Source organism: Neomonachus schauinslandi, chromosome 4, assembly GCF_002201575.2.
Source record: "Neomonachus schauinslandi chromosome 4, ASM220157v2, whole genome shotgun sequence".
Taxonomy (NCBI): Eukaryota; Metazoa; Chordata; class Mammalia; order Carnivora; family Phocidae; genus Neomonachus; species Neomonachus schauinslandi.
The window spans coordinates 142898132-142919845 of record NC_058406.1 but is presented as its reverse complement, the minus strand read 5'-3'; the positions used below and the strand labels follow the sequence as shown (position 1 = coordinate 142919845).

Sequence of the window (21714 nt, the reverse complement as noted above, 5' to 3'; positions counted from 1 at the left end):
GAGCACCAGCCATGCACCAGGTCCTGCTGAGAAATAAGTATACTGAGATGAATAAGGTATGGTCCCTCCCTCACAGAACTCACATCCCAGTGGGGAGGCCACATAGCTTTAACAATATGTTCGAAAGCAGCCTTGCATGTCCTTCTCTGTGTCCTTACCATATTGGTACATGACCTTCATTTTAGAATCTATAACTAGATTTTTAGAATTTTAGAATCTATTTTAGAATCTATAAATCTATGGATAGCATTTATTTATTAGTGTGTTAGTCTTCTCACTAGATTGGAATAAACAAAGTTTTAAGGGTGCACAGAGTAGAGAATAATTAATTCTGTTCTAAAGCAATGAGAGAAAACCTCCTAGAGGAGGTGATATGATGACAGCCTTGAAAGCAGGGAAAATATCACAGCAAATACCAACAGCAGCATAGCCCAGACATAGAGAGATGAAAACGCATGGCATATTTAAGGAAATACAGAGCAGTTCAATAGAGATTAAAACACAAGAAAAACAGTATAATGCTATCCCCTCAGGGGAGGATGAGAATTATTCTACTTCTATCAATACCCTATCCCTGGACCTAGTGCAGTGCCAGGCACACAAAAAGAACACAATACACATTTATCCAATTAATCAATGAATAAACAAAGGCCAGGGACAAGTTTATTTAGAATACCATACTAAGGTTTGGCTTTTATTCCAAAGAATAATGAAAAAATGATCTAAGATTTTAGCTAGGGAGTATCATAAGCAGACATATTTTTAGAAAGATGATTCTGGTGGGAAGATGAATAAAAAATAAAGAGGGAAGAGACTGGTAGCAGAGAAACACATTATAGGATTATTACAGTAAGCCATGATGAGAACCTACATTATAACAAAGACAGTAGAAAAGGCCAATGGGGAATAGATTCGAAAAGCAATCATATGCTGCTGAGAAAAGGCCACAAGATCTGGCAAGTGGTCACTGGTTTATGTTAGTCCTATTAATCTTGCACAGCAGGTACAATATAAGGATGAAGGTGTGTTTAACAGAAATTAGAAACAGCACCGATAAAGATATATAGGAGAGCAAAAAGGCTATAGTCCTGTGCTATCTCATATGGCAGCTACTAGCTACATTTGGCTATCTAATCTTAATTTTAAAGTAATTAAAATTAAATACAATTTAGTTTCTCAGTGACAGTAGCCACAATTCAAGGGTTTCGTATGTGGCTACTGGATAGGGCAGATTTATAAAACATTTCCATCACTGCAGAAAGTTCTATCGGACAGTGCTGATATAGACAAATAAGACTTATCCAAGAGCTAGAACGTCTGTTTCTAAGTGAATCCAAGTTAATCTTTGTTTTACTTTTCTCTGGATGGAGACTAGAAAGGAGAAATTAAGCTCCATGAACTACCAAAGTACATTATCTATCTCCGGTGCTGGGATTATCATAGTAGTACTCACTTGCTCATGGCTTCCACTCCTGCTTTTGCAGAAGCACTTGGTACTACAAAACCTGACCCACTTTCAGCATAGATGGTTGTAATAGCAAGAAATGCTGCTCCTGAAATTCGAAAAGGATATAGTAATTAACAATACAGCTAAGTCAATTCACATCAGGAAAATATGATTTACAAGAATGGGATCTGATTCAAGAGGATTTAACAAAAATGTAGCATTTTTTAAACTTCAGTAGCCCTAAATTAATGAGAGAGTAATCTAATAAAATTGCTAATCTTGCTGTCATTCAAGATGGCCCAGTCTGTGCTTACCTGAAATCCTATGGCAGGTGAGTCAAGACAGTGACCCAAAACTCAGAGGCATGGCCCTATAACCCCCTGCATAATCAGCTGGATTGGATTTCCATGAACTAAGCACCCACTTAAATAAGAATAAATCAGGGATGCCTGGGTGGCTCAGTCGGTTGGTTAAGCATCTGCCTTCAGCTCAGGTCATGATCCCAGGGCCTTGGGATGGAGCCCCACATTGGGCTTCCCTGCTCAATGGAGAGCCTGCTTCTCCCTCTCCCTCTATTGCTCCCCCTGCTTGTACTCTCTCTCTCTGACAAATAAATAAATAAATAAAATCTTAAAAATAAGAATAAATCAGAATCAAGACTATATTAGCAGGGACTTGGCTTCCAGCCATGATGGACTTGCCCTCCCCCTGTAAACAGCAAGAAAACTGTATAAGATATATAATTATATGATACAACTATTTTTAGATACTGTACAGCAAGCAGGGAAAGACAATGATCCCTGAGAGAAGAAAAATGAAATGAGCCCTAAGGTCACCCCAGATTTTTGCCTAAAGGTACTATACATATACTATATACTATATAGTATACTATGGTGTAAACTACAAATATACACACACTGTATATATATGTATATACATACACATACTGTACACTATATAGACTGTGAGATAAGGAGGGGAAATACAAGCAAAACATAGCACTCTCACTGAGTTGAGGAGATGGAGATCAGAGTTTGGGGAGACTGAGCAAGTTGGAATTTGTGAGGAGAGTTCCCCCAGGGAGGGAAGTATGCAGAGATAGAGCTCGATAAATCTGCGGAGTATCTCCTTGAGTCTTTGGCCAAATATCAAGCTGTACACGTTTAGGGGGAGATTTCATTAGACCAGGCAAAGAACCGCCAGGGAGCTGTAAGCTGAACAATTCCCAGAGCTCACATAGGCTGGGAGATGAGTGAGTTCTAGGCAGCTTCACTGAACATCCAGGACTTTCAGTGGAGAATTCAGAAAGGCCAGGCCTTATTAGGAGAGTTAAACTGGGTGGCTCAGTTGTTAAGTGTCTGCCTTCGGCTCAGGTCATGATCCCAGGGTCCAGGGATCGAGCCCTGCATCGGGCTCCCTGCTCAGTGGGAAGTCTGCTTCTCCCTCTCCCACTCCCCCTGCTTGTGTTCCCTCTGTCAAATAAATAAATAAAATCTTTAAAAAAAAAAAAAAAAAAAGAGAGAGTTGAATTAGCTCAAAAGTAAAGGCTACTCTAGATGTACCCAAATAAAGCTTAAAAATGAACACTGAAATGATGGAGCTGATCCACAAGTAACTTAACTATATGCTAAAATAAAATTCAAAACACTTCAAAGGAAAATTTTAATACACATACAACACTCAACAGCATAACATTCATAGCTCGCAATCAAAACTTGCTACACAAAAAAGACACAGAAGTATAACTGGGAGAAAAATTAGTTAATAGAAAGAGCCTCAGAAATAACAGAAAAGATGGAATTAGCAGACAAAGACCTTTAAAATGATACTGTAAATATTCTAAAAGATTTCAAGGAAAATGAGTGTAATAAGTGAAATGCAAAATGCAAAAATAAAACCAAATAGAAATTCTAAAGCAAAAAAATACAATATCTAAAGTGAAAAATTAAAGCATGGGCTTAGTTGTAGAAGAAAAGATCCATGCTCTTGAAGACAAGGCAACACCTATCATTCAAAATGGAGGATCAGTGGAAGGAAAATAGTTGGGAAGGGAAAAAACCAACCAGAGCTTCAGTGAGTTGTAGAACAGTATCTAGCATGCTAACATGTGTACAATTGGTGTCCCAGAAGGAAGGGGCAGAAAAATCACTTGGAGAAACAAGGTCTGAAAATTTTCCATATTTGGCAAAAACTATAATCCAGGGCGCTAAACAAATCCTAGGCAGGATAAATACAAAGAAAACCATACCAGGGCATATTATAATCAGTCACTCGAAACCAGTGATAAAGAGAATATTTCTTTTTTTCAACATGTTATTTTAAATAATCTCTACACCCAACGTGCGGCTTGAACTTACAAGTCTGAGATCAAGAGTCACCTGCTCCACCAACTGAGCCAGCCAGGTACCCAAAAGAGAAAATCTTAATAGCAATCAGAGGAAACAGAAAACAACATAAATAAGGGAACAGATAATAAAAATATTCACTGACATCATCAGAAACAATGTTAGCTAGAGAACAAGAGAATGAAAACTTGAAGGTGCTGAAAATGAAAAACAAAACAAAACAAAACAAAAAACCTGTTAACCCTGAATTCAGTACACAGCAAAAATAGTCTCAAAAATAAAAGCGATATTTTCTGACAAACAAAGGCTGCAAGAATTCAACACCAGCAGATGTGCACTACACGAAATACTGAAAAAAGTTCTTTAGGCGAAATAAAAATGATACTAAATAGAAACTCAAATCTTCAGATGAAATGATGGCTGTCAGAAACAGTAAATATGTCAGTAAACATTTACATTTTTGGTTTTCCAAATTGCTTTTGAAAATAACTGACTGTATAAAGCTATATTAAAAAGTGACACCAAACTTACAGTAATCAACAGTGCTTGGGACATAATAGGTTCTCAATAAATTGAATGAATGAATGAAAGTTTAAAATAATAATCTTTAGCTGCTAAGAAATCAGTGATTTTCTATTTCTTAATGAGGCTCTACACTAGAAAATATTGCAAGTTTAATATTTGCAAAAGGATGAAACTATATATATTTTATAAAGCAGTACATACTTTAAGAAATTTAAAGGACTACAAGTTTGAAAGATAATAAAAATAATTTGAAGAATATTCAGATACATTTTATTCCTCCTCCAAAAATATTTAGTTTCTCTTCCCTCTGCATTTTCCAAAATAGTAACGAAACTCTGCACATCCTGGACAACATGAGGGGTGAAAAGTGGGGCAGGAGTGCCATTTTGAGGGTATGAGAAACAATGGTTAATCATTATGGTAACTCCTTTTTATATCAAACTCTGCTTCTTTCAGAGCTCTGAAAATTACTTTGCTTCCAAAATCACTCTGTGGAAAAGGGGGGATGTAGAACAATCATGTACACAATTACAGAACATTGACAACAGATGCTATAACTGCATCACTCTTACAGCAAAATCATAAAAACTACTTAAAAAAGTGATAATTACTTATATAAAGCAAATGCTGCAGTAGAAAGTGCTCTAACTTCTGATTCAGATTTAACAAATGTTTATTCAGGTGTGAAAGAGGAAGAATTAAACCATTTTATATAATTCAGATACTGAAGATGAAAGATACTGTTCTCTTCTTTCTCCCTTTAGGTTTTATTTTCTCAGCCTAGAAGATCTGGGTCACCCACTGCTTAGAATGAGACAGCGCTGCCTCTGAGTGTAAGAAGGAGGTAAAATTTTGAAACTGTACTATCCTAATTGGGTTAAAGCTGCAGAGTAGAACAACACAGCTGGACTTTAAAGAATGAACAGTGGTAGAGCGCCTGGGTGTCTCAGTCAGTTAAGTGTCCGACTCTTGATTTTGGCTCAGGTCATGATCTCAGAGTCCTGGGATAGAGCCCCACGTCAGGCTCTGGACTCAGCGTGGAGTCCACCTGAGGATTTCTCTCTGTTCCTTCTGCCCCTGCCCCACGCACACACACTCTCTAAAATAAATGAATAAATCTTAAAAAAAAAAAAAATGAATGAAAAGTTGTCCTAAAAGCTCAAAAATAAAGAATTCTCAGATTCCCATTGAGAATTATTAGTCATATTAGTCAATTAGACAATTAGTCAATTAGTCATTGATAAATTTTCTTTTTGAAGAAAGGCCAATTCTTTAATTTTTTTATGTTTTTATTTTTTTCTTTTTTTAAAGATTTTATTTATTTATTTATTTATTTATTTATTTATTTATTTATTTATTTATCAGAGAGAGAAAGAGTGAGTACAAGCAGGGGGTGCGGCAGGCAGAGGGAGAAGCAGGCTCCTCGCTTAGCAAGAAGCCCGATGCAGGATTTGATCCCAAGACCCCGGGATCATGACCTGAGCCAAAGGTAGATGCTTAACTGACTGAGCCACCCAGGTATCCCAAGGCCAATTCTTTAAATTAGAATAACTTCCTATAGAAGAGGTTTGGAAATGCCAAATTTCTAACATCCCAGTGCAGACAAGCAGAAATGAATCTGTTATTTATTGAGATCAAGTAAATGGAGAAAGGGAGCAATAGCCTGTCTTTTTTTTTTTTTTTTTTTTTTTTTAAAAAAAAGTAAAAAGTATTTTTTTTTTTTTTAAAAAAAAAAAAAGAAAAAAAGAGAAAAATCCTTTTTTTTTTTTTTTTTTTTTTTTTTTTTGTAGAAAATGGTTTATCGATTCCATTTTTTTTGTATAAAACACACAGGAGAAACCTAGCCAGTCAACACACAAGTGCTGCCACATGGAAAGGTACTTTATCAAACTTTGAGTCTAAGAACATACAAATGTCTCTTATCGCATCTACAGGAACTATCTATGCTTTTCCATCCGCCTCTTTTTAAAATTCCACATATCCCCATTATTTCTTCTGTCCCAGGTATAGTACAATGACGGGGAGGAAGAGGGTTAGTTAAAACAATGCTCTAATGGTTTTCTGCTGTCCCTTCTTTCCAATCAGAGACTTGTGGATGTGCGGGATCACACCACCCCCAGTGATGGTAGCCTTAATAAGAGAATCCAGCTCTTCATCACCACATATTTCAAGCTTCAAGTGGCTTCATTACTTAAAAACGGTAAAAAATAATAACAAAGAAACACTAAAAATCACAGTCTAGAGACAGCTGGCTGGCTCAGTCAGTGGAGCATGTAACTCTTGATCTCTGGGTTGTAAGTTCGAGCACCACATTAGATGTAGAGATTACTTAAAAATAAAATCGTTAAAAAAAATCACATTGTCTATTAAAAATAATAAAATGCAAGATTATGTCCAATTTCAAAAGACTCAAAAGTTCTAAAATCTAGTTTCAATCCAAGTTATGAAAATTAAAATAATAAACAATTTCAGTTCCCATAACCAACAGAGGTAGAATAGTATAAAGATATCTGGGCCTGAATATTGATTCTACTATTTACTAGTTATACAGCTGTGTGACCTTGGCCAAGTCACTTCCCTGCTCTGGGCTGAGGATTTAACATCTGTAAAATAGGAAAATAGGGAGTGTCCAGCAAAAGTCATTCAATTTTACGGATTACTCATTAATTAATTGTTGCTGTTGATTCTACCTATTATTCTTTTACCCTCATGAAAAAAGCACCATTTTGAAACCGATAATATCCAGCTTTTTAACTACTACCTGTAACTTCAACTGATGTTTGTCTTCCCAGTTACTCTGCCAATTGTGCTGAAATTTGACTCCTGGCCTTAAACCTACACAAGCATCTATAGCCACATCTCAAACCCAACTTCTGTCATCATCCTGATAGAATTCAACAACCAGGTGGACAAGATTAGAAATCTCACAGTTCTATGATCTCCCCATTCCCAACAACCTTCACTACTACCCAACAGAGCCACAACCTGAGCTTTGTCATCATGCCAAAATATGGATACAGTGCCTCATTCTCTAGATCCTGTCCTTCCCGTTCTCTCACACCCTCATACTGCACGTGCTCCTTGAGACCTCATTATAAATTCTGGGTTTTTTCCTCTCACATTCTTTAGGCTTATAATTCCCTCCTGCTCTAACTTGCTTATTTACCACCTAGACAATTACATGAATTAATCACTTAATGCCTAGCCACCATGTTGTCTCAAGACATCCATCCTCAACTCAATACTAGTACTGCTTTCTCCACTCTTACAAGGAAGGGATTTTAACACTATTACAAACTGAGGGTGAATGCCATTGGAAAGATACATCTGCAGTTTCACCTAGGCTCTCAACATCACCCATCAACTTTTTCCATATCCCAGAGTAAGACCCTCCACCTGTGTTTCTGATTCACAGCTCCTGGGACTAGACCATTCTTTCATTGGTTCTTTCTTCTTTTTCCTTTAACACTTCTCTTCACTGGGTTTTCCCCTCAGTCATCAATTATGCTTCAATCTCCACTGAGAACGTATCTCTTCTTAAGATTCTTCAATTATACTTTACTAATCTCCAGAGGGTAAACTCCACACCCCCTATCCTTATTTCTTAACTCTCTTGGCATTATACATTACACATAAGTAACACTGGACTCCTTATACTTTCTAAACATACAATTGAGATATTATTTGCAGTTTTAACTCTTCCATTATTGTCAGCAATTAATCTTATTGCCAATCATGGCAAGAAGAGAAAACTGTGCTTCTCTGTCTTTTGGATTAGGGAACAGAGGACCCTGTCTCTCATCCACTTTTCAATAGAAGCTCAGATTAAATTTAAATCTAAAAATCATCAGTGCTCTAAGAGTTAATCAAAGGAGGATTATATAACTTTAAAAAACAAAATAACTTCCTAAAAATATATTATTTACTTAGTAAAGCCTTATTTCAGTTCAACATTTAATATACACATCTTTCATATAGGTTGAACTTGCAAGTTTAATTACAATAAGTGGTATCAGGGCTCTGGTTTTTCTAGTCTATTTTAATTATAGGTCCTGGTCTCAAATTCAGACACTTTATGGTCCCCTTGTAAAAGAGGTAGTAAAAATACACTTATCTTGGAGGAACCTAATATTTTCTTTAATAGCTAACACTTACCGAGCACTAGTCTAGGCCAGGCATTGTTCTTAACACTTTACAGGTACTAGTTCACTTAATCATCATAGCAATCCTCGGGAGGAGTTCTACTATTATCCCTGATTTACAGAAGACACTGAGGCACAGAGAAGTAACCTGCCCAAGCTCACACGAGTATTAAGAGGTATAACCAGGATGAGAACAGACAGTGTGATTCTAAAGCCTACACTCTTAACCACTACGTAAAATTGCCTCTCCAAGAAATTTCCAATTACATAGTTTAAAAGAAAAAAGGATTCAAAATTTCCAAATCACCTTACCTTTATATTATCTTCATAATACACCAAAGTAAGCTACATATGGTTACTACAATAAATTTTAACAAATGAAATTTAAATGCTCCATCAAACTAGCAAGATAACTCCAGCAAAAAGTGATTTTATTTATTTATTTATTTTTAAAGATTTTACTTATTTTTTTGACAGAGAGAGACACAGCGAGAGAGGGAACACAAGCAGGGGGAGTGGGAGAGGGAGAAGCAGGCTTCCCGCGGAGCAGGGAGCCTGATGCGGGGCTCGATCCCAGGACCCTGGGATCACAACCTGAGCTGAAGGCAGATGCTTAACGACTGAGCCACCCAGGCGCTCCCAAAAAGTGATTTTAAAAAGGATACTAATGCTACCTTAATAAATTCCAAATGATGACTAGAAATGTTTTTATTTTTCATTTATTTTTTATTTTTTTAAAGATTTTATTTATTTATTTATTTGACAGAGAGAGAGAGATCACAAGTAGGCAGACAGGCAGGCAGAGGGAGAGGAAGAAGCAGGCTCCCTGCTGAGCATGGAGCCTGACACAGGGCTCAGTCCCAGGACCATGGGATCATGACCTGAGCCAAAGGAAGAACCCTAACCGACTGAGCCACCCAGGTGCCCCTAGAAATGTTTTTAAACATTCTTTAAATGCACCCACTCTTCTAAGGAAGGCAATGGACACAATACACAGAAAGGTACCCATATGGTCCTAATATACTTTAAAACCTAAACAGCATTTAACTTGCACTCATATGACTGAAAGATAGCCACATTCTACTCCTGATCTACGATTCCTTTCTTGTCAAACAAGGAGCACTGTTTCCATACCACTCGATTTTGTCAAAATGACCAGTCGTCTTCTTTTCTTCTAGTAGTGAAGTTGACTGACATCACTGAAAGCAGCGTTAAATATGCCCTCAACTCCTCTTGTTTTTGTCGGTCTCAAAAATGTTTCATTTCATGAACAAAGCATCACCTTTGTGCTTAGTAATGAGTTAGGAACTCATGGGGAGAGGAATGGAGACAGGGCAGAAAGGATTTGCATGTGGGATATGAGTAATGTATCCTGTTAGGTAAAAGCATTTCCAATCTTGGTGGATGGGACAAGAAGACTTACAACAGGGAATAATAACAACACGCAGCATGCGTACTTTGAAATGCTAAGGTGTGCATCATGGCCTCTGAATGGGCATCTTTCTTTTTTTTTTTTTAAGATTTTATTTATTTATTTGACAGAGAGAGAGATAGTGAGAGAAGGAACACAAGCAGGGGGAGTGGGAGAGGGAGAAGCAGGCTCCCCGCAGAGCAGGGAGCCTGATGCGGGGCTCGATCCCAGGACCCTGGGATCATGACCTGAGCTGAAGGCAGATGCTTAACGACTGAGCCACCCAGGTGCCCCTGAACAGGCATCTTTCATTGAGTTGTGGAACTAGAGTTGGGCATGAAGATTCTGTACTGCTTAGAGACAAATGGTTCTAGTCAGAATACATGTAAAAGAACAGCCAAACAAGGGGTGGTTATGGAAGGAAGTGAGATTAGACAGCGTGAGGGCACTAGATGACGGGGAGTGAGGGAAAAGGAACTGGCAAAGGACAGTATCAACGGGTTGGAAATAAGACTATTTTAAAATTTATTTTTGTGTTTACAGTTCACACACTAGGGACTAGGACAGCAAGATCACTAAAAACCTTGGGTTTTCTGATAATTTATTAAAACTTAGCATATGAAAGGTATAAAGTATTTTACCCAGTTCAAAGCTTTCAACTATTTCTTCATATTTATTGACCAAAAGGATGCTCTCTTTTTTAATTCTTTCTTCAATTAGTGAATTGGTTCAATTTACTCTTCCTCTACACAAGGCTGCTGGTAAGATTACCTCAGGAATTCTTCCAATGACACCCATCTATCCACAATTTCCTTTGGAGATGTTTCTTACTTTCCTCTTTCCTCTTTCCCCTCATTTTACATGATTAATCTGCCTAAACAGTGACCTTTCACTCCCTCCCTCTCCCCCATACAGGCCTCACATAGTTCAAGCTGTCTTGGACTGCTTCTGACTATCCCTGATGCTTAGATACTCCGAAGCTCTGAAAATTATCTCCACCAAATTCTTTAAATTATCTAGGCTACCATATGTTTATTCACATGCATGAAGAAGCCCATGCACATTGGTAAAGCAATTTATATTTTTCATGAAGCTTTTGTAGCTCTCAGTTTGTTTTATTACTAAATCTTGGAGAAGTAATTAATTATGCAATTTGTTTTATAGATGAGAACGCTGAGTAAATGTAAAAACATCACAACTCCCTAAGTGTCTAAGTATCACATATAAACTAGTGACTATGACTTAAACTGAATTACAGTTCCTTCTTTTTTCTCACTAGACTTTAAAAATATGTCAATTGTAGGGGCACCTGGGTGGCTCAGTCAGTTAAGCATCTGACTCTTGATTTCGCCTCAGGGCTCAGGTCATGATCTCAGGGTCCTGAGACTGAGCCCCACAGCCCCACATAGGGCTCCCTGCTGAGCATGGAGCCTACTTAAGATTCTCTCTTCCCCTTCCACACCCCGCACCCACTCAGACACACTCTCTCTCTCTAAAAATAAAATGCCAATTGTCAATTTTAACAATAATAGTTAATGCTTATTAGGTATTTAATAAACCATAGTTTCTTATCTGTAGAACTGAGAATTTAAAACATCTATGTCATCTATTAAAAAAGACTAACTCTGATCCACCTGTAACTATATGGGAATAAAATAGGTCATATCTTACAGTGTAACTGCAAATATTAAATGAGTTAATAAATGTTCAGCATTTAGAACAAGACCTGATACAGAATAAGCACTCAATAAATGGTGTTTTTAAAAAAGAAGGAAAGATGAAAGGAAAGGAGGAAAGGAGAGGGGGAGAGAGAGAGAGGAAGAAAATTTGGTTAAAAGTAAAACATTTCCTTATAATTAATGTTTTGCTTTTTGCTTGTTCAGTATTCTAACACCTGTTGGGTCATCATCTATCTTTATTTAATAATTACAGAAGTTGCAGTAATGACTACAGAATTCTCATATGATCTTACGTGGAAGGAATTATAGCTTCTTGGTATGAAGTAGTTCATGTGACTCAGTTACCAAAGCTAGTCCAAAATCAAGTATAATATCTGGGTAGTCTATCCTATAATAAAATTTAAGAAAAAATTGTTTTATTTAGATAGAATCCAAACAAGTATGTTTTTTAAAGACAATCATGGATATGTGGCCAATATTTTCATTTGAATATCAAGTAATTTAAGATTCTGATAAACAGCCAAATAGGACGTATATCATGACATGTTGAACACTCATCTAATATGTTTTCGACAGAGAGACACAAGAGACATTTTTTGGATGTAGGTTAAACATGATATCAATTTCAAAAAGCAGGGCTGTAGCCAATACATCATCTGTTCACAAAAATCAGAGCTGAGAACTGCCCGAACAGGTGGAAAGGAGGATGCAACATCTGCATATAAATTCCCCTCAAATATCTGGCTCATCCCTGAACTGAACAAGCACTGTCATGGCTCTAAGAAACTCAATTAAAAGTAATATCTGGAAGCTGAAAAAGTGAGCCTTAAGAAAATTTTAGCAAAAAAAATCTGGCAATATACAAATAGGATAATATATCATAACCAAGCAGGATTTAGATTCATAACGCAAAGCTTGTATAAAAATTCAAAAATTAATCAATGGAATTTACCATACTAATCAGCACCTCAATAAAGATAGATTAGATGAATTTAATACCTATTCATGATTTTTTTAAAAACTGTCAGCAAACTACATGCAGAAGCAAATTTCCTCAACTGATAAAGAGCATTTATGAAAACCTACAGGTAAATTTTTAATTAATGATGACTATCTGAGTGCTTTCCCCCTGCTATCAAGAAGAAATATTTGCTTTCACCACTGCTATTCAACATTGTACTGGAAGTCCTAGCTGGTAAAATAAGGCAAGAAAAGGAAATACAGATTAGAAAGAAAGACATAAAAATTGTCTTTTTTCACAATTATTAAGAATATAGAAAATCCAGGGCGCCTGGGTGGCTCAGTTGGTTAAGCGACTGCCTTCGGCTCAGGTCATGATCCTGGAGTCCCGGGATCGAGTCCCGCGTAAGGCTCCCTGCTCGGCGGGGAGTCTGCTTCTCCCTCTGACCCTCCTCCCTCTCATGCTCTCTGTCTTTCATTCTCTCTCTCTCAAATAAATAAATAAAAAATCTTTAAAAAAAAAAAAAAAAAGAATATAGAAAATCCTAAGGCATCTACTGAAAAAGTTGTAAGAACTATTAAGTAATTGTAGCAAGCTCATAGAAAAAAGGTTAATATACAAAAACAAGTCCACTGTGTTTCTAAATACTAGAAGCAAATAATTATAAAATTTAGAAAATGGTATAATTTAAAATAGCACCAAAAATATAAAACTATTTGGCAGAAATTTAACAAAATTTATATAAGACTACATACTGAAAATAGCAAAACATTGCTAACAGAAATTAAAGACCTAAACAAATGGAAAGACATTGCATGCTGATGGACTGAAAGATGTTATTGTCAAAATGTCACTTCTTCCCAATATAATCTATAGATTTACCACAACCTTGGTCAAAATTTCAGTAGACTCTTTTGTAAAAATTACTGAATTCTAAATTTATATGAAAATGCTAAGAACACAGAACAATGAAAGCAATTTTGAAAAAAAGAATAGTTGGAGGATTCACAATACCAGATGTCAAGTTAATATAAAGCTAAAGTAATCTATATATGATGTATGTATGTATTATAAAGCTAGGTAATCAAATAATGATAGATATATCATTTGAACAGAATAGAGAGCTCAGAAATTGACCTACATTTATATCATCAACTGATTTTCCACAATAGGACCAAAGTATTTCACTGAGAAAAGGATGGACAGATGTATGCCAAAAATTCACCTGGACTGCTATCTCATTCCAAATGCAAACCTTAAATCAAAATGGATAACCTAAATGTAACAGTGAAAACTAAAATAGTTCCAGAAGAAAACAACAGAGAAATTAATTGTTACCTTGGATTAAGGAAAGATCTCTTAGTTAGGACTCAAAAAGCATGAGTCATAAAAGAAAAATTTCATTATGTTGAACATCGAAATTAAGAATATTTCATCTTCAGAAGACATTGTTAAGAACATGAAAAGACAAATCATAGACTGAGAAAAGATATTTGCAAAACATACATCTGATAAAAGATTTATATTCAGAATATGTAAAATAAATTTTCAATTCAACACCAAGAAGACAAACAACCTAATAAGAAAATGGACAAAAGATTAGAACAGACACTTCAAAGAATTTATACAACTGATAAATAATCACATGAAAAGATGCTCAACTTCATTAGTTACTAGGGAAATATAAGTTAATATCACAAATGAGGGACCACTACACAAACTGAGGAAGGCTAAAATGTAATAGAACCAATCTGGTGTGGGCCGGAATGTGGCGCAGATGCATCTTATAAATTGCTGTTGGGAATGCAACTTCCTAGAGCCAATTTGGAAAACAGTTTGGTGGATTTGTCAAAATGTAGTTTCTTCTGCTCCCCAAAAGATACTGATAAGGAAATGAAAAGAGAAGCAACAGATTGGGAGAAAATATTCTAAATACATACTATATCGGACAAAGTATTCAGATTAAACAAAGAATTTCTAAAAATCAATAATAAAAAAGACAAACAATCCAATAAAAATAGATTAAAAACTAAGATAGGGCACCTGGGTGGCTCAGTTGGTTAAGCGACTGCCTTCGGCTCAGGTCATGATCCCGGAGTCCCGGGATCGAGTCCCACATCGGGCTCCCGGCTCAGCAGGGAGCCTGCTTCTCCCTCTGACCCTATCCCCTCTCATGCTGTTTCTCTCTCTCTCTCTCTCTCAAATAAATAAACAAATAAAATTTAAAAAAAAAAAAACTAAGATAGTGGGGGTGCCTGGGTAGCTCAATTGGTTAAGCGTCCAACTCTTGATTTTTGCCTCAGGTCATGGTCTCAAGGTCATGAGATTGTTGGCTCTACACTCAGCACAGAGTCTGCTTAGGATTCTCTCTCTCCCTCTCCCTCGCCCCTCCCCTCCCTCATGCTCTCTCTCTCTCAAAAAAAAAAAGTATATATATATAGTGAGGAGTAAGTAGAAGATAGCAAGAGGGAACCTTTGGTGGCAGTGGAAATGTTCTATGTCTTGGCTGGGGCAATGGTTACCTAAGTGTTTAAGTTTATCAAAAGTTCAGTTTGAACATATAAAATCTGTGGATCTCACTATATATAAATTGTATCTCAATTTTAGCAAACTAAAATTAATACATTCAAGTTATGTTATGCATTGATTTACTCTTTTCTTTAATCAGCTTGTAATAATCTTGATTTCATACTGTTTGCATACTATAATATGAAAGTACTTTGTAAATTAAAAAGTACCATAGTGGTATAACGTATTATTAGTGCTACCTCAATAAAGTATTTCTTATCTCTCCTGGGGCACCTGGGTGGCTCAGTCAGTTAGGCAACCAACTCTTGATTTCGGCTTGGACCGTGATCTCGGGATCGAGCCCTAAGTCATGCTCCATGCTTGGCAGGGAGTCAGCTTGAGATTCTCTCCCTCCTTCTCCCCTGCCCCACCCCACCCACACTCTTCCTTTCTCTAAAATAATAAATAAATCTTTTTTAAAAAATACTTCTTACGTGTCCTAAAATCACCTCTTGTGAGTTTCAAGAGGTATCTCTTGTTTCTAATGATCTAGGGTTTGATGGAAAAATTTAATATTTATCCTATCCTTTGTGACTAGATTTAAATAAAACCCCATATTAGTCTCTTTTGTAGTCTCTTCTCATTGGAAGTTCTCTCATTCTTCAATAAAATTAGGTATTCTTTTCCATACTGTTCACTAATTTTTATACTGATACATGATATCCTAGAGATGAATGGACCTCAGCATAATATTTTCAATATCCTTCTCAATAAGGATCAGTCATGTATTTACTGACCTTTGTGGTTATAAGAGCACACTGAGCTAATGTCTTTAGGAGTTTCCTAAATGTTTCATTTGTTCATAATTACTAATTTTGCATCAATGCTACTTATAAACATAGTTTAATAATGTCCTTCTAATTCTTAGCTTCTCTAGCTACGGCCACTGCTCTCTTGATCCTCAGTCATCTGCTATCCCCTCTCCGAGTGTATGTCAACAATTCCTGCAAGCAAATGTCTATCTTTCAGTTGCTGGTACCCTTATCTTCTCTAGTCTGACTTCCCTGGATATCTTACCTTGACTGACTCCTTCGATTCCAGACCACCAAACCTACTTCTGACCACAGACAATCATAGATTGCCTACCCCCTGAACTGACTTCTTTGACATACTTCAGAGATCATTAGCACCTGAGTTCCTTAACAGTTGCTCTAGTACCAGAACAGACCCTGTGCATTGTACTCTCCAGAGCCTAGTGGTACAACTTCAAACTCTGTCAGGTTATGGCATCAATAACTGACAGGAATCTTGGAAGAATAAAAACTGGCTTCCATCTTTTAAAAAGTCTTAGCTAATATATTTTTAATGAAGCCCACAAAATTTTAATCCAATGTGAGAATAAAAATAGATCATAGTCTGTTAAAATGAAAGACAACAATGAGAAAAGAAGGGAGAGTCAGACAGAAATCAAGAGTCAGAGAAGGAACAAAAGAGACAATGAGGCAGAGAAACACAAAGAGGAGAGAGACCAAGCAAAATAGGGAACCCAGAGTGAAGAGCTGACAGAGACAGAGAAAGAAATATAGAAATGAATAAGACATAAGGAGAGAGAAAATCAGACAGAGTCAAAGGGAGAGAGAAGAGACACAGAGGTCAAGGATCCTTGGACAGGGAAAGAGAGAGAGAAGAGCCAGCCCATTCTTCTCTGTCTCCCTTCCCAATCATCCATCTCTTCTGGGGGGAAAAAAAAAGCCACAAACAAACAAAAAAACCCCACAAAATCAAAAACAAACAAAAATCATGGAAACTCCAAATGGAATTGATATTCACTTTGCTGTAGTGGGAATGAGGGACTTGGGGATTTGATTTCAATGAGTGCATGGAGAAAGGATGGAGGTTATACATGCACAGAAACAGCCAGCACCTCTCTAGTAACATTCTGCCTGTTCCTACATCCTTTCTCCAGCTGGCTTGAGAATTATCCACACAGTAAAGAAGAAGAAACTGATGGGGCGTCTGGGTGTCTCAGTCAGTTAAGCGTCTGCCTTCAGCTCAGGTCATGGTCCCAGGGTCCTGGGATCAAGTCCTGCATCGGGCTCCCTGCTCAGCAGGGAGCCTGCTTCTCCCTCTCCCTCTCCTTGCTGCCCCCCCCCCGCTTGTGCTTGCTCTCTCTCTAATAAATAAATAAGATCTTTTTAAAAATTTTTTTAAAAGAAGAAGAAATTGGGCACCTGGGTGGCTCAGTTGGTTAAGCGACTGCCTTCGGCTCAGGTCATGATCCTGGAGTCCCGGGATCGAGTCCCGCATCAGGCTCCCTGCTCGGCAGGGAGTCTGCTTCTCCCTCTGACCCTCCTCCCTCTCATGCTCTCTGTATCTCATTCTCTCTGTCTCAAATAAATAAATAAAATCTTTAAAAAAAAAAAAGAAGAAGAAGAAGAAATTGAATCTAATGAGGCAAAGACTTCTGAACCAGAGGAAGGAAACTGGCCAGCTCCATGCCTTCTCTTCTCCCCTCAAGACCCAAAGGACATCCTTCAAGGAACACAAGGATTCTTCTTCCTTTTCCTTGCTCAGAATACTCTCCACCCTGAGAAATACCCCTATCTTTCAAGTCCCAACCCATTCCCCTTGTTCAGGGACAGAGATTTGTCCATCTCTGTCATTTGGGCATACAAGACCTGCTACACAAAAGTCATCAGTAAGTGTCCCTTAAATGAACATATATACACTGATTCTAGACATATAAGTATATACATACATACATATATTATACATATATTTACTACCTATATTGCATGAACTTTTATAAGGTTTGTACATAGTACTAAACAAAAATGTTCAGGAATTTCCCTCTAGATCTATTCTCCCCAGTGTTCTCAACCACATTGATGTCATCATCATCCAAACTATTCACTCAGCACAAACTCTCTCATCTAATCAGTAAGGCCTGTTGATTTTGTCATGCAGCCACATGCCAAGAGAAAAGTCAAACCCTTCGGAATGGCTTCCCTAATCTTTTCCATCCTCCACACTGTTGCCAGTATCCTTTCCAATCAAGTCACTTTCTTTCTTTCTTTTTTTTTTTTTTAAGATTTTATTTATTTGACAGAGAGACACAGCCAGCCAGAGAGGGAACACAAGCAGGGGGAGTGGGAGAGGGAGAAGCAGGCTTCCCGCCGAGCAGGGAGCCCGATGCGAGGCTCGATCCCAGGACCCCGGGACCATGACCTGAGCCGAAGGCAGACGCTTAACGACTGAGCCACCCAGGCGCCCCATCCAATCAAGTCACTTTCTTCATGAAACACCTTCAAGAGAAATCCATAAGGAAATAACTCCCCGTTTCCTTCAGAATTAAAATCAAATTTTCTATTTTGGTACTAGGAACTTTCCTAATTATACCCAACCCACCTCCAAATAGTCATTTCCCACCATTCTCCCTCCTCATCTCTAACCACATCACATTTGTCATCAATCCCTAAACCTCATTTTTCTCCTCCATCAGGCCTCTTTCCATGGACATTTACATTTACCTCCCACCTTCCTTCCACCCCCACTTCTCCACATCTAGATCTTTGAAAATTCAGCCCAAGTTGCACCTTGTTCCTCAACCTGATAATCATCCCTAGGGAGAGTTAGTCATTCCTGTCTTGGGGTTTCCAATACACACAAAATATGTATTTATTATAGCTCCCATATCATAGCATGTGGTAATTATTTTAGTATCTATCTTCTCCATTAGACTATGAGTTGTACAGGTATTGACACTGTCCTATTGACTTTTGAAAATATCCCAGGGCTTATCATAGAACCTGTGTGCAGTAGGGACCCGATAAATATATGAAAAATTAATAAACATACCTTTCTGTGCTTTAATTAGTTGCTTTCCAATTTCTAGTGTCACATAGGCAGTACCATTTAGAACTATGTCAGTTATGGTCTTCCAAGCATTAGGAGAGAGTCTTTCAGTGGGAGAAATAAAATTCCCTGCTGCATTGTTTATCACAATCTATTAAATGAGTAAGGCAAATAATAGAATTTTTTAGATAAGGAAGAACATTTTCCCTGAAGAGTTTTTACTTCTAAAACTTATTAATCCAAATAATACAATAAAGCTAAAGTTGATAGTCTGCTATAAAATAATACCATGAGATTTGGTTTGGTTTTACTTTTTTTGAGTCTGTGAAAATCTCCTGTGTTATCTACCAAATCTCAGAATCCTAATCCCTGTCTCAAAATTAGGGTAGAATCTATCATTAAGAAAACAAATACAGATTAAGCATATCTACCATTTGTCTATACTGTATTTCAAGGAATCTCAAAATGTCTTTTAATTTCTGGTGACAGTTTGGCTTAATTTACCCAATGAAACTCTTGGTTGATAACATGTTTCTTCACTATCAATAAAGATTCTGCCTAGTTCTATTAGCAGATTCAATATTCTTGGTCTGTCTGAAAATATCTTTAACTAGAACAGTGCTCTCTTTGAGACTACTGGAGGAAATTGCTTCTTTCCAATATGTGAATCAGAAAACAGCAAAATACCCATGCACATCTCAGGTCTTAAAAGGAAAAATTTGGAGTATCTTACAGATTTCTTTACTTGTACCATTCTTCTCTACTGATAGAGATAATCAAAAGTTATTAGGAAAAGCAAAGAGCATGCATCATTTAAACTAGATATTGTGCTCTTGGATAACTGCTCTTCTTATTTCATAATCTTATTAAATAAAGTGAAATCAAGTTTGTTCTATATGACTGTAAATGCATTTTTAAAGTATCTCCGAAAGGCAATGGTGTAGCAGTTCACCTAATCTGTTCCCTGCTTTGAGCAAAGCTGGATCTTTCCTAAGGACAAAAAATACATGCTTCTCAACATAGCACTTGCTCACATCAATATTTTATTTCCTTAGTGCATCCTTAGCACATTTTGGTGGGTGGCATCAACATCAAACACCTCATACTTTGGCCTCATCACCATTACACTTACATCAGGATGTCCTGCAACTTTGATCAATTCCGACACAGTGTTTTGCACCATTTCAGGATTCCTCACATCACACTGAATTGCATGAACCTGAAAAATATCAGAGAGAAAAAGGAATCCTAAATTTTTCAAGCTTCTTAAACCAAAAACATGAATAAGTTATTTAAGCATGCTTTAATTCCTAAATCTGAATTAAATAACTCTTTTTAATGTACCTTATTTCCAGTTTGAGAAGAAATTTGTTCTGCAGTCGCTTTTAAAACATCAATCTTCCTAGAAATAAACACACAGTACTTTGCATGAGTTCTGAAATGACTTCATATTTTTTCAATTCCATAAATTAAAAAACAAAGAGAATCTATAGCTTAAACAGATGCAATCTTGACAAAATACAAAAGCTGTATTTATAAACAAATCAGTTTGAATGAATTCACTTTCTAAAAGTTAAATTCCTACAATTTTTATATATCTAATATTCAATTATTGAATTATTTACTTTTAAACTAGTTGTTTTATATCTATACACAGATTTAAAGTTATTTCCTGATTCAAAGGGGTACACGCACCCTGTTGTTAATAGCAGTATTATCAGCAATAGCCAAATTATGGAAAGAGCCCAAATGTCCATCAACTGATGAATGGATAAAGAAAATACGGTATGCATGTATGTATGTGTGTGTGTGTATGTATACACACATATATATAATGGAATATTACCCAATGATCAAAAAGAATGAAATCTTGACATTTGCAACAATGTGGATGGAACTAAGAGTATTATGCTAAGAGAAATAAGTCAGTCAAAGAAAGACAAATACCATATGATTTCACTCATGTGGAATTTAAGCAACAAAACAGATGAATATAGGGGAAGGAAAAAAAAAGAGAGAGCGGGGCAAACCATAAGAGACTCTTAACTATAGAGAACAAACTGAGGGTTGATGGAGGGAGGTGGGTGAGGGATGGACTAGATGGGTGATGGGTATTAAAGAGGGCACCTGTGATGAGCACTAGGTGTTATATGTAAGTGATGAATCACTAAATTCTACTCCTGAAACCAATATTACACTATATGTTAATTAACTAGAATTTAAATAAAAACTTGAAACATGAAAAATAAAATAAATAAAATTATTTCCTTAATTACAATAATTTCTGTTCCCTTGCCCAAGCCTCCTTTAGAAAGAAAACACAACGTGAACTAATACTATATAAAATCTGATGTGTATAAAATTTATGTTAGTAGATTTTAGACTGAATTTAAGGATAAAAAAGCATTATATGCATTGTTTTATACTCTTGAAATAAATATGAAAAATAAATTATGTAGTGTTACAAAGAAAATAATATTTTAATATTTGTAAAAATATTATAATATTTAAAAAAATATTCTGGCCAATTTGCATTAAAGGAAACATCTGAAAGAAATTCCTTTGGCCCTTTGTAAATTACATAGTGACTTGTCATTCAGATTCTTATTCAGCTTATCTAAAAATTTTACACTATTCAAAAAAGGAAGAAGGTGTAGATTTTTTTGACCAGTCTCTAAAGTTCTAGACTTACATAGTTATAGGGTCCCAGGATATGCCCAATTAAGAAATTCCATCTACATGGCCTTATCCTTCCTACATTTATCACAATAGATATTTTGAAACATCAGCCCATCTTACAGAAAATGGAAGGATTATATCCATTATCCTAGTACAAGGCTA

The 21714-nt window shown here is 36.6% G+C and overlaps 1 protein-coding gene across 1 annotated transcript in view; it reads right to left on the bottom strand.

Annotated features, from left to right (window-relative positions):
* DECR1 (2,4-dienoyl-CoA reductase 1) overlaps positions 1 to 21714 on the bottom strand; it is a 45120-nt gene that overhangs the window by 6541 nt on the left and 16865 nt on the right. The window contains exons 3-6 of the mRNA XM_021688219.1: positions 20218 to 20275; positions 20006 to 20092; positions 18877 to 19024; positions 1454 to 1553 (exon numbers count right to left, since the gene is read on the bottom strand). Coding sequence (XP_021543894.1) covers positions 1454 to 1553; positions 18877 to 19024; positions 20006 to 20092; positions 20218 to 20275 — 393 coding nt within the window. The remainder of the gene's footprint in view (positions 1 to 1453; positions 1554 to 18876; positions 19025 to 20005; positions 20093 to 20217; positions 20276 to 21714) is intronic.